The sequence below is a fragment of the Pteronotus mesoamericanus genome, unplaced genomic scaffold (genome assembly GCF_021234165.1).
Source record: "Pteronotus mesoamericanus isolate MK-2021 breed Mesoamerican mustached bat unplaced genomic scaffold, CSHL_Meso_final contig_50, whole genome shotgun sequence".
Taxonomy (NCBI): Eukaryota; Metazoa; Chordata; class Mammalia; order Chiroptera; family Mormoopidae; genus Pteronotus; species Pteronotus mesoamericanus.
Window position 1 is genome coordinate 30,566,154 of NW_026555186.1, and position 12,365 is coordinate 30,578,518.

The 12,365-nt window shown below is 39.0% G+C and overlaps 1 protein-coding gene across 1 annotated transcript in view; it reads right to left on the reverse strand.

Moving 5' to 3' along the window:
• Positions 1 to 12,365, reverse strand: part of ARSB (arylsulfatase B) — a 136,641-nt gene that overhangs the window by 95,470 nt on the left and 28,806 nt on the right. The window contains exon 4 of the mRNA XM_054578519.1: positions 6,012 to 6,219. Within this exon, the coding sequence (XP_054434494.1) occupies positions 6,012 to 6,219 (208 nt within the window). The remainder of the gene's footprint in view (positions 1 to 6,011; positions 6,220 to 12,365) is intronic.

Below are 12,365 nucleotides of genomic sequence, written 5' to 3' on the forward strand. Positions count from 1 at the left end.
AAAAATCAAAGAGGTGAACTGGATTGACTTGTGACTAGGAAGAAAAAAAATCTCATTGTCTTGAGCTGTGTGTCATTATTTCCCTCTAAGGTAGATGTGTTAAAGGAATAATTGCAGAGAAAAACAGTGTGGACGCACTATATGATTTATAGTCCAAACAGTGTTTTGTTTCTTTATAGAAATTCATTTAAGTGTTTGAAGAACCTAGTGAGACAAAACAAAATACTTTGCCTTTCCCTTTCACTAAATACAAGCGTGATACCAAGAAGCTAGTTTGTCTTGGACAAACTATAGTCTATAGTAACTTGTCTATAGTAACAGATTCAGCATTTATTTGTGTGGATGCACCCAGTATTTCTATGCTTATAAAGAAGAGCAGTGCTACGTGAAGTGAGAAAACTGGAAAAAATAAATTGCTGCACTATGATGAGCCAGACCCAAGTCCTTTTTCCTTGGGTGTTAATAACATTATTATAGCACATTATTAAACTCTATTTTAGGCAATGAGATTGTCAAGAAAAACAGAAAAATTCTCCAGAGAAAGAACTGCAAATTAAATTTCTCCTTACAGTCAAACTCTCATCTAAATGTAAGGAAAGTGGTTATTCTGATAAGAGTTCATATAAATATACCCATAGACAGGCAGACCTCACAGATATTGCACATTCCGTTTCAGACCACCACAAGAAAGTGAGCATCGCAATAAAGTAAGTCGTCATCTTTTCACTGGACAGGGTCTGTCATTCAATTTGTAAAAAATGCAACATCTATGAAGCACAATGAAATGAGGGGTGCCTGTCAGAGCTGCATAAAGATGTTGAGATCAATCTCTGTTTTCAAGGTTTTAGAATCAGTTTTCCCAGTTTTAATGCATGATTTAGTTGCTCCAGACCTGGCTCTAATCTGAGCTCATTTTACTCAGGGTCAGATTTCTTTAAAGATACCTGAAGTTTAACAACTATCAAGATCAGCCACGGTGACAGGAACCCAGCTTAAAATGGCATCTTAATAATAGCCACTAGTGCCTCTCCTCTTAAATAACACCCTGCTAAAATAACAAAGACACAGAACAAGATGAAAACTCGTCACAAGGTAAGGGACCAGGACTGACAGACAAACCTATCACACCAGAATCTTCGAGAAATTTCCATAAGCTGTAAGGCTAAAGAAGCTGGACTAAGGAAACAAGGGCTGGCCTACCCCATTTGCTTCATGACACAGAGTCACCCCACTGACATGAACAGAGGCAGGAAGGCAGCCTGGCAGGGCCCAGTGATAATTTCTGACATGACCAGAGAAGTATTACCTCTTCAACTTTCTACATGCAGTTGGAGATCACAACTCTCAGAAAAAAAATAATCGAAGACAGGAGTCTGACAGGGAGGCACGCTGTATCTTGGGAAGTGACCCCAAAAACAGAGCCCTGAAGGTATGGAAATAGCAAGAATCTGGCAGCCACGCCTGCTGGAGTTGTTTTGGCATGACAGAGGACCAGGTCGCCAGAAGAGCCAAAAGCAGGTCATCTGCTTCTGTAGAATATAGGAGACGCGATGCCTTCACACCACTGTGAGTGGCGTGCATCAACCGGACCTCAAGCTATAAATCTGAGAAGGTATTAACCAAGGAACAGTAGGCAAAGGCCAAGAGATGACCAAGCACACTGTGTGGACAGATCCTTCACTGCTATATTCAGAGTAAGAGTATATAGCTGGTACTGATTTACTATGGAAATAAAGTTTTTAGGAAAGTTCTATTGCAGAAAAGCATTAGTTCAATGAACAGAACTGTATAAAGCCAAAAGTAGAGAAAAAGGACAATGGGATTAGGGAAAAGGAACAGAAGATGAAAAGCAAAAGCACAACTGATTAGGATTAATAGGTAGTGACGTCAAGATCTGTGTTTGAATTCTGGCTCTTCCATCTGTTAGATGAGTGGTACTCATAGTCCATTTGGACTGCTGTAACAAAATATCACAGACTGGTTAGCTTATAAACAAGAGAAATTCAGTTCTCACAGTTATAGAGGGTGCGAAGTCCAAGATCAAGACCAGCATGGCTACCTTTTGGTGAGGACCTCTTCTGGGTTCATAGCCAATGCCTACTTGCTGTGTCCTCAAATGGAATGTGGGAGTGGAGGGGTGGTTTGGCATCTCTGTGCAGCCTCTTTTATAAAAACACTAATATAATTCATGAGGGCTTCACCCAAAGCCCTCCCAAAGGCCCCACATTCTAACACCAACAAATTGGATGTTAGTATCTCAACATGTGAATTTGGGGTAAACACAAACATTCAGACCATAGCAGTAGCCTTAGGAAAATCATTTAAACTCTTTAATTTTGATTTCTTCATTTATAAAATAGGGGTAAAAAAACCTATTCCACAAGGTTACTTTATTGGCATGACCAATAATAAGAAAGTACAGGCAAATCACTAGATCAGGACTTGGGCAGGGAGTAAATATTTATCAAACAGTAGCCATCATTATTACTAACAATCTCAGAAGAAAAATAAACTGACTGAGGCAAACAAAGGATGGCAAAGAAACCAAAAACAAAATCAATAATAACATGCACTGGAGATGTGAAAGAACAGAGTTAAAATTGTAAAAATGTCTAACTGGTAAAGTAGAGGAGCTCCAGAAGCCTGAAGAAAAGGACAAAAAAATGAAAATAATGAGAGAATGCTGAGTCAGTGATTCAACCTACTAATTAAATGTATTTTTAAGAAATAAATCAAGCAGAACAAAAGCAATAAACTAAAATATGAACAAGGAAAACCTCCTGGAGTGAAAAGTAATCTCAGCAGGCAGATCAAAGGGCTCACTATATTTCAGGCAAAATTAATTTTAAAATATTTTAAAGACCCACACCTAGATATAATTCAGCAAAACATCCAAACTATGGAGATAATTAAAAGAAAAAAATCCTCCAAAAAAGTTTCAGGGACCAGCTTAACCAGAAAAATCTTTCAAACATTCCGTAAACTGTTCCAGAGCATAGAAAAAATGGAAAAAACATCCAAACTATTTTCCTTTAATCTTCACCCAAGGACATCCTCATTGATTTTAGAGAGAGGGGAAGAGAGAGACACAGAGAGAAACACCAATGTGAGAGAAAAACATCTATCGATAGTCTCTCGTATGCACCCCAACCAACCAAACCCACAACCTAGGCATGTGCCCTGACCAGGAGTTGAACCCACAACCTTGAGATTTATTGGACTATGCTCCAACCACCTGAGCCACACTGGCCAGGGCCCATGTTATTTTATTATGTGAGAATAACCAAGACAACAAAACCTGACAGAGAGAATAAAGCCACCAACCTTACTTTTCACTTCTGAATTGATAACAAAAATCCTAAATAAATCTCTAGCAAATTGAATTTGGCAGAATAATAAAAATGCATATACACAATCAGGTTGGATTTAACCCAACAATGCAAAGATGGTCCAAGACTAATATATCTATTAATAAATCATAGTGTCAGAATATGAGACAACCTTATTATAAGGTAATCTCCATTTTCTTATTGAAAAGCTCCCAAAACTATTTTTGCTGACTTAAAGAAATATAATACAGATGTTTAGGAAATAGTGAAATATCTATTTAAAATAGTTATGTATACACATTTGAAATCATATAATAAAAGATCTTAAAATATAGCTTTTTCCTCACTTTCACACATCATAAAAAAATCTTATTCTACCTCTTCCCATGCCTACTTGATATCAACATCTGTTGTCACATGGGCCACTTTGAGATAGTTCACAGGTTCCCAGAGCTACCATCTTCACTTCTATCTGAGCACTTTTGAGTCTGTATATAATACATTCATGCATGTATACATTTCTTTCAGGAAATCATTTATCTTTAAATTGTATAATTGTTGTCTCTACAACATAGACTTGTTTTATATACTTACCACTTCCAATTCTTATGATCATGAGATCATTTCCCAGGAATAATTACGCAATCAGTATTAAATTTCTTTGCTTCTTTTTTACTGATTTTTGTTTTTAGTCAGTGATTTCCACAAGCTTTTGATACCCACACTGATCAATGTGCTTTACCAGGCTGTTTAGAACAAAGCCAACGGAGAAACACTTGCAGAATATGAGAGATCTTGTAAGGACTTGTGTGTAAGATGTCTCCCTCTTCTCTGAAGAGTAAATTTTGGGGAAAAAACAAATGTTGTCTTATAGCAACACTTTTCACAAACAGGGCATACTTAGAAAATGATAGCGTATGTATAGCACTAAAGCAGCCGAACAAGGCTGCTCAGAGTGGCCCCCCGGCCCTGGCCCTGCCCAGGCTCCTGGCTAGATCAGTATTGTAGCATGGCTCTGCTACACCATGAAGTCTATTAAGGACACCCAGATCATCAGCTGCATCCCCTCAGAGGCCGGAGACTGCAGTGGAGCCAGGGAGGTTGATGCCTGCTTCGGTCTGGTTCTGTGACCTTGGGCAAGTTACTCAGCCTCTTTGTGCTTCAGTTCTCACATCTGCAAGAGGACTATTGTGAGGATTAACTGAACTAATTCTTGTAAAGCACTTAGAACTGCCCTGCACCTAGTAAGCACACAAGAAATGTTAGATTCAATAGACATGCCTGATTAAAAGCAAAACAAAACAAGTCTAGGAGTAGAATAACCAGATTAATTCCTCAACAGGCCACGTCTCACCCCTTACACAGTCACTTCACATAAAACTCACCAGATTACAAACCCCAACCTCATCGTGGGGTTCCCAGTTAAATTTTCAGGTTTTAGCCAAGGAACACTAGAGATTTGAGAGAGCCTCCTTCATGAAAGGTAGACCAAAACAAAGATACAAACAACCTTAGAAGGAAGGAAGAAAGACAATGTTGGAAGTATAAACAAACTTAAAAATAGAGGTATGTGTGTACACACACACGCACACATACACACACACAATTATATATGAGATATATATATACATATATATATTAAAATTAAAGAGCACGGGCTTTGGGGAAATAAATTGTTACATCCATTACAAAACTTCACAGAAAAAAGAATTATTGGAAAACAAGAAGGAATTTTTGATAATTAAAAACTATTGTAGTTGCAATGACTTCAATAGAACAGTTACAAAATAGTAATAAAAAAACCTCCCCAAATAGAAGGAAAAAAATTAAGAAATAGAAGAGTAAAAAATGAGTAAGTTAGAGGATTAATCCAATATCCAAATAACAGGAGTTTTGTAAAGGCAGGATAGAAGAAAGGTGGGATAAAGGGCCAAACAATTCTGAAATAAATAATACAAGAAAATTTCCCGTGGAAAAGGATCTGCATTTTCAGATAGAAAACACTTTCTGAGTACTCAGCATAATGAATAAGCCAAGATCTATACCCAAAGTACATCGTAGAGCAATTACAGAAAACTATGTCTAATGAGGGGAGTGGGGTGGAAATCACATATATAACAGATTAGAAGTCAGAATGACATCACCATAATAAAAACAATTTTCATAAGACTCCTTTCTTTGTTTTTTCTACAATCAACATGGATAACTTTGACTGTCATAAAATGTTTACATTAAAAAATCCATACTTGGAGATGCCAGCCTAGATTTAAATGGCTCCATTTCTTATCTGTCTTCACAATGTCACAATCTGTCTCTTTACACTGACACAGAAATCCCTTGCAGTCAGCAAAAGTCCCACTGATAGAGCCTAGCCATAGAGATTGCTGAGGACAAGCCAGTCCAAGGATTCATTGCGCAGTTGCCCAGCGTTATACTTTCTCAGAAAGCACTTGTTTTCAAGCCTACTCCCAGAATATTTTGATATTTGAAGAAAAGTGGGGAAGCCCATAATTCTTTTTCCTTAGACATATCTTTCTATGCATTATGATCATGTCTCCACTCTTGCAGTTAGCATCTATTTTAATAAGGAACTGCTAAGCGCTCCAATTTGTCTCCATTCCATTTATCGAATGCCATGTCCTAAGCTTTGCCAAGAGATGATTTTCTTATTGACAGGCTTACCTGTGGAAAAGATGAGCACTGTGTTGTTCCAGAGCCCACGGCTTTTTAAGGCTGCGGTGACATTTCCCACTGCTTCATCCATAAGGGACACCATTCCTGCATAGTAATGCCTGTTCTTATCTTGGATAAAGTCATATGGTTTCAGGTATTCTTCGGGGACCTGAAGGGGCTCGTGGACAGACTGGAGAGCAAGGTAGAGAAATAGAGGCTGGAAAGAGAATTTGTGCGCATTAGTCAAGAGGACATGGAAGATAAATATAAAGAGGTCCAGATTTATCAGTTAATGAAAGTAACATCAAGATAACCCACAAAATAGGTTAAAATATTTGTAAATCATATACCTGGTAAGGGACTTGCATCAAGAACATTTAAACAACTCTTACAACTCGACAATAAAAGACAATTAACCCAATTACAAAATTTGGGCAAAGAATTTGAATGAACATTTTTCCAAAGAAGATATACAAATGGCCAAAGCACATGAAAAGATACTCAACATCATTAGTCATTTAGGAAGTGCCAGTCAAAACCATTCTGAGATACCACTTCGCACCCTCTAGGAGGTTAGAATACAAAAACTGGAAAATAACAACTGTAGGTGAGAATGAATGTAAAATGGTACAGCCAGTTTTAAAAAATTTTGGCAGTTCCTGAAATTGTTAAACAGAATTACCATATGACCCAGCATTTCAGTTCCTAGAAAATGAAAGCTTATGACCACACAAAAACTTGTACATGAATGTTCATAGCAATATTATCCATTATAGTTAAAAAGTGGAAACAACCCAAATGTCCACCAGTTAATGAATAGGTAAACAAAATGGTGTGTTTTCAGCAATATACAGCAATAGAAGGAATATTATCAGCCATAAAAAAGGAATGAAGTACTAACATATGCTACAACATAGATGAACCTTGAAAACCTCCTGCTAAGTAAAAAAAGCCAGTCACAAAAGAGCACACATATTATGATTCCATTCATATAAAATGTCCAGAGAGGCAAATAACTATGGATACAGAACGTAGATTAGTGGTTGCCTGGAGCTGTAGGGGGTTGGGGAGAATAGTGAGTTACTTCTAATAGGTGGAAAGTTTCTTTTTGTGATGATGAAAATGTTTTAAACTTAGATTGTGATGGTTATATAACTCTGAAGTTACTATTGAATTGTATACTTTAAATAGCTGAATTTTATGGTATGTAAACTATGTCTCAATAAAGATGTTAAACTGTAACAAAAAGACACAAGATAAAAGATTAAAAATAAAGGCTTGAATTCTAAAATAGTTTAGAAGGCTCTGATCCAAACAAATGATTATAATAATAATATCAATCATAAAAACTATATTAAATGTCTGTGTGCTAGATACTATAAAGTTTATATACTCCATTTCATTTAATACTCAAAAACACTCTATGTTACATTCATTTAACAAATAAGTTAACTGAGCCTTAGAAAGGTTACACAACTTTGCGAGTTCATATTAAATGGAGAGCGATTTCCTATCAGAAACCCCACAATTTTAGTGTAGATATGTACCAACAGATGCTTTAACTTTTTGCTTCAGTTGGAAAATAATTTCATATCCTTTAGGGAGAGGGATAGAGATTTTTGATATTTTTATGAGAAAACAAGTGAACACCATGCCTTGTTAGTTTTCATCTAGGACCAAATGTAAGGCCAATTTAATTCCTGAAAACCAAGGGGTGTGACAGATTGGTTCTGTTTTACCTCCGCCTACTTACAGCAGTTGGCGTGAGTGGTGTTCCAGGTCATCCTCTCCCTTTAATGAACCCTCTTGAAGGCACTCTCTTCTTTGTGCTTCTACAGAATTCTTTAATGAGTTGAAATCCCTCAAAAAGACAACTTGTTCAACCCAAGAATAAATACAGAATTCTGTTAAAGTATTTGAGGCATTTAAATTTCATAAATGGATGAGAAAAAGTTAGAAAGCAGGTTGGGAATGGGTGTCTCATATTTCATTCTTTATTGTTCATAAATTGTTTTGAATTATCTATGCTATATCCCTGTGATAGAGTACAAAGTATACACGTATAGAACTCAAACAGACACCCAAAAGGTTATTTGTAGTTCAGATTTTTGGCACTTAGAAAGACCTTTTCCCCAAAATCAAAATGTTAAATAAAAATAGCTGTTGAATATCAAAGTCATCTCTCTAAAACCTATTTAACTAGCTCTGGCTGGTGTGGCTCAGTGGATTGAGTGCCAGCCTGTAAACCAAAGGGCCACTAGTTTGATTCCCAGGCTAGGGCACATACCTGGGTTGAGGGCCAAGTCCCCCAGTAAGGGGCATGCAAGAGGCAACCACATATTGCTATTTCTCTCCCTCTTTTTCTCTCTCCCTTCCCCTCTCTAAAAGTAAATAAAACCTTAAAAATAACCAAAAAACCCCTATTTAACTAAAAAAGTAGGTGATGGGATGAAAACCATGATAATGTAGAACTTGTGCTTTATTTGTACATTATTTCTGTGGGAAAACATCCCAACTCCAAAGGCCAACATTAAAAGCCTTGACACTACGTTAGCTCTGTCTCCGTTCCCCCTCCACCACACACTTCCTGTTCCAGCCACACAAGTCACACGGAATCTCGTGTCCCTCCAAACTCTGGTGAAGGGAGTCCCCGCGGTGCCCCTTCTTCAGGTGGCGAAGAAGGTCCCTGGGCTGAGATGCTGGGAGGGGAAGGACGTGAAGCGGCCGCACTGACCTGACAGGCAGGGAGGGCCTGTGGCGGGAGCCCCGCCTGGGTCTTCGGCCCTAGGCGAGGCCAACCCCAGCCGCCAGCCAAGGTCTAGATAGGATTAAAAACTGGAAAAGCACAACAATTTGCAGCGCACACAAAGTTTTAAAAATCCGAAAATATCACATAAAAATCTGTTTCATTTTGTCTTGTTTTAATTTTCTTGAAAAATCGGAACTTCTGACAACCCCATACCCATACCCCATCTGGAAACAAACAGCTGGAGTATGAGAAACAGAGACCTCACTCTCAAAAAGAAAGCTCTCCACCATTCTAGCCTCCCCATTGTCCATCTGAGCGGCTTTATTTAGGAAAGCAGCCTGACCCTTATAAACATGAGAGCGCGTGACTCTCGTCTGGGTTCTACAGTGGGCGGGGTGGCAGAATGAGAAAGGAACCCCCCTACGTAAAAAGATGTGTTAATCCGGGTCATTATCAGCAACATGGCAACCCAGGCTAGTGATTCGGCAAGTGATTCCTAGAGGCGACGGCCAGGGAGAGTCACGGGGGAGTTCTTACAACCATGCCAGGGGAATACATGATGGTCTGGGGCCATCACCACAGGACCTTATACATAGTCAGTGTAGAAATTATTCTAACCACTTTGTTAAACAGCAAAAAATTTCCTGAAAATCTTTCTAGTAATTATTCGTTAGTGGCTAAGGGCATGACTGTCACTTTTGAGGGGTTAAAATGATAAAACTACAGCAACTGCCCATCTTTCTAGTGGTCAAGCTTCTGAGAAGGAGCATAACTGAGAAGAGGAAGTGAAAACAACCTCTGCGGATGAAGCCCAGCCTGTCTTGTGACTGTCCCAGGCCATGCAAAGGCTTTGCATGACTTGCTGACCAGATCCTAATAACTTACAAGAATGTAGCTAAGGAAGGTATTCCTTGAACAAAGCAAGCTCTCTTTCTTCCCATCTCCTCAGCAGTAACCTAGGGTCACTTAGTGTGTGGGCAAGCAGCCTTACCTGACCCAGTATGGCTTTGGGTCACCAGGAGGAGACAGAATGATGGATAGTGTAGCCCATGTAAGGAGGTGAGGACCAATGCAACAGATTGTAAAGTATTTCCATTCAATATTGTGAAAATAAGGTTTTGGCACTCACAAGGTGAATTTTAATCATGAAACAACTCATTCCCAAACAGTGCTAGATGTGAGGCATTTCTATACTGTTTTTAAATTTAAAAAAATTTAATGGAGTACTGTTCTTAGTATTACATGGCGGCCCAGTGGAAGAACAATTAACTAGGGCTCTAAGGTTCTCCGACCGCAATCAGGACCCCACCTTCAGCCGCTAGTCCTAAGGCCCTCCCCGTGAATTTGCCCTCACCTGCCAGCCGGGGCCTCTGCTGGCCTAAATCAGGCAGCCACCATCCTGGGGGTGAGTCCATTATTACTACGCTATCTACTGACTTGTGTTCTAACCCAATTATGCCTTGGCCTGCGGAGGCCTGAGGATACATTCTGGCCTTACTGACATTCTGACTCAAACCACTGACGTCCCGGACCCGACCTGATCTTCACTCATCGCCAGGTTTATGCTGCACCCTGATCTCTTCTTTGCTCTTTTTGGGCCCAGATCCCTGCTCTGACCAACTCAGTTACAACTGCTCCCTTTATTCCAACCCTAACTGTACCCTTTCAGGTTCCTTGGAACTGGATAATTGAAACCTAGGTGTGAATCGTGACAAAATGTTTAAATATTACATAAAAAGTATGACATTATTACTTAAAAGTTATTAGCATATTAATAAGATGCTAGGGGTCCACTTCCTTTTCTTATGTCTATTAGTGTACTCTAAATATCCTCACCATGCCAAGAAACTAATCTGTGAGAAAGTCTTATTTTCATTTGTTCAGTATATTTTCCTAATTTAAAGAATGAATTTAAAAAGCATATGCTATGTTTTTAAATTGTTATTCTATCTTTGACTTCCAAATTAAGACATTCCTTTCCAAACTGTGCCAGGGAAAGTAAGGCTCTACCACAAGAAATTTGTATTTGCTTGAAGAAGCTTTCAGGAGGTTAGATGTGTAGAGAAAACACACTTTTATTCTGCAAAGTGTTGAGGGGGGCTATTTTTAACCAAAAGATATTTTATGAATGTTATTTTCACACTGCAGTGTTAGTACTAAGGGAATTATCCTGTAGGGAAAGAGAAAGGACATTGCTTCTCAACACATGTGTCACGGTTATTAGCAGAGCCTCCCTGAGTCCAGCACCAACTGCACTTCTGTTGCAAAATAGCTCCATATGCTTTTCCCCCTTCAAGTGCACTTTAAAATAGGGACATTTTTAGCTTAGCTTGTGGATTTGTGTGAATTTCTTTAATGATTTCCATCCTTGAACAAGTTGCCTACGTTACAGTCTACATATGTAACACTTCCGAAATTAGCGCAGAATAAGGTTCAGGGGGGGGGGAGGTAGAAGAGAGTAAAGGGGGGGAAATGATGGTGGACGGAGCCTTGACGTGGGGTGGTGAACACACAACACAATAGACAGATGACGCATTACAGAAGTGTCCATCTGAAACCTATATAATTTTATTAACCAATGTCACTCCAATAAATTCAGTGAAAAAAAGACCAAAAAAAAAAAAAATTGAGCATTGGGATAAAATGGTAAGTGCAGCTCCTGGAACTGGGTGACATATCATTTTACTCAGAACTGAACATGTAAACATCTGCATTTGTTATTTTAAATGAGCTTTCTGGGGTATTACTTGGCTATATTGCCTATTTCATTCAATTACGTCTCTGCTTGAAACTTTACTTGGAGGATGCTGGGAATGCTGGACACTGCTTCAGAATATTTCAGACACCAGTAGGAAAATGACCACCCTCTCATCTGGCAACTTCCATAATGTTATCTCAGCAGCACCAAACTAGTAACACTAATTTGGATGACTTGTGAGCTCCAGGGCCTACAATTTTCCTCAGTTCCTGTGCTTTCCGTACTACACCAGTTAAGGCAGCCCACCCACAAAGAACTATTCCACCCCAGCTGCTTCCTCTTAGCCACTTAATGTTAGGGCACTCTGAGAGAATCCTCTATTGTTCCTTAATGGGAACTAATTTTTATTGTACACATACTATAGTTACAGGATCATATTGTGAACCTGTAAGAAAGGCAATTGACTTCTGCTTCCAGTCTGTGTTTGAAGGGGGTCAATAGTGGTTGCACATCAGAATCACTGGTGGGAAGTGGGGGGTGGAGGGGTAATTAAATACCAACAACAGGGTTCCACCCCAGACCGATCAATCAGTCTTTGGAATTGGTATTTCTTACAGGCTTTCCAGATGATCCCAATATACTGTCAGGATGACATGTACAGGGGGGCTAATAACCTCTGGCCTTGGATATTAGCTGTGAGTAGGGTGTGTGTTGAGCTCTGGAGTCAAACAGTGTGGGTATAAAATCTGATTCTGATACTCAATAGCTCTGTGACCTTGAGTAAGTAACTATTTAACTCCACTAAGCCAGTTTGCTTATTGGTAAAAATGGTACCTACCTCCAAGGACAGGACGAGGTCCATCGTTCCGTTAAGACCTTATCTTGTTTTTCAGGTTTTAACTTTATTACAAAATGC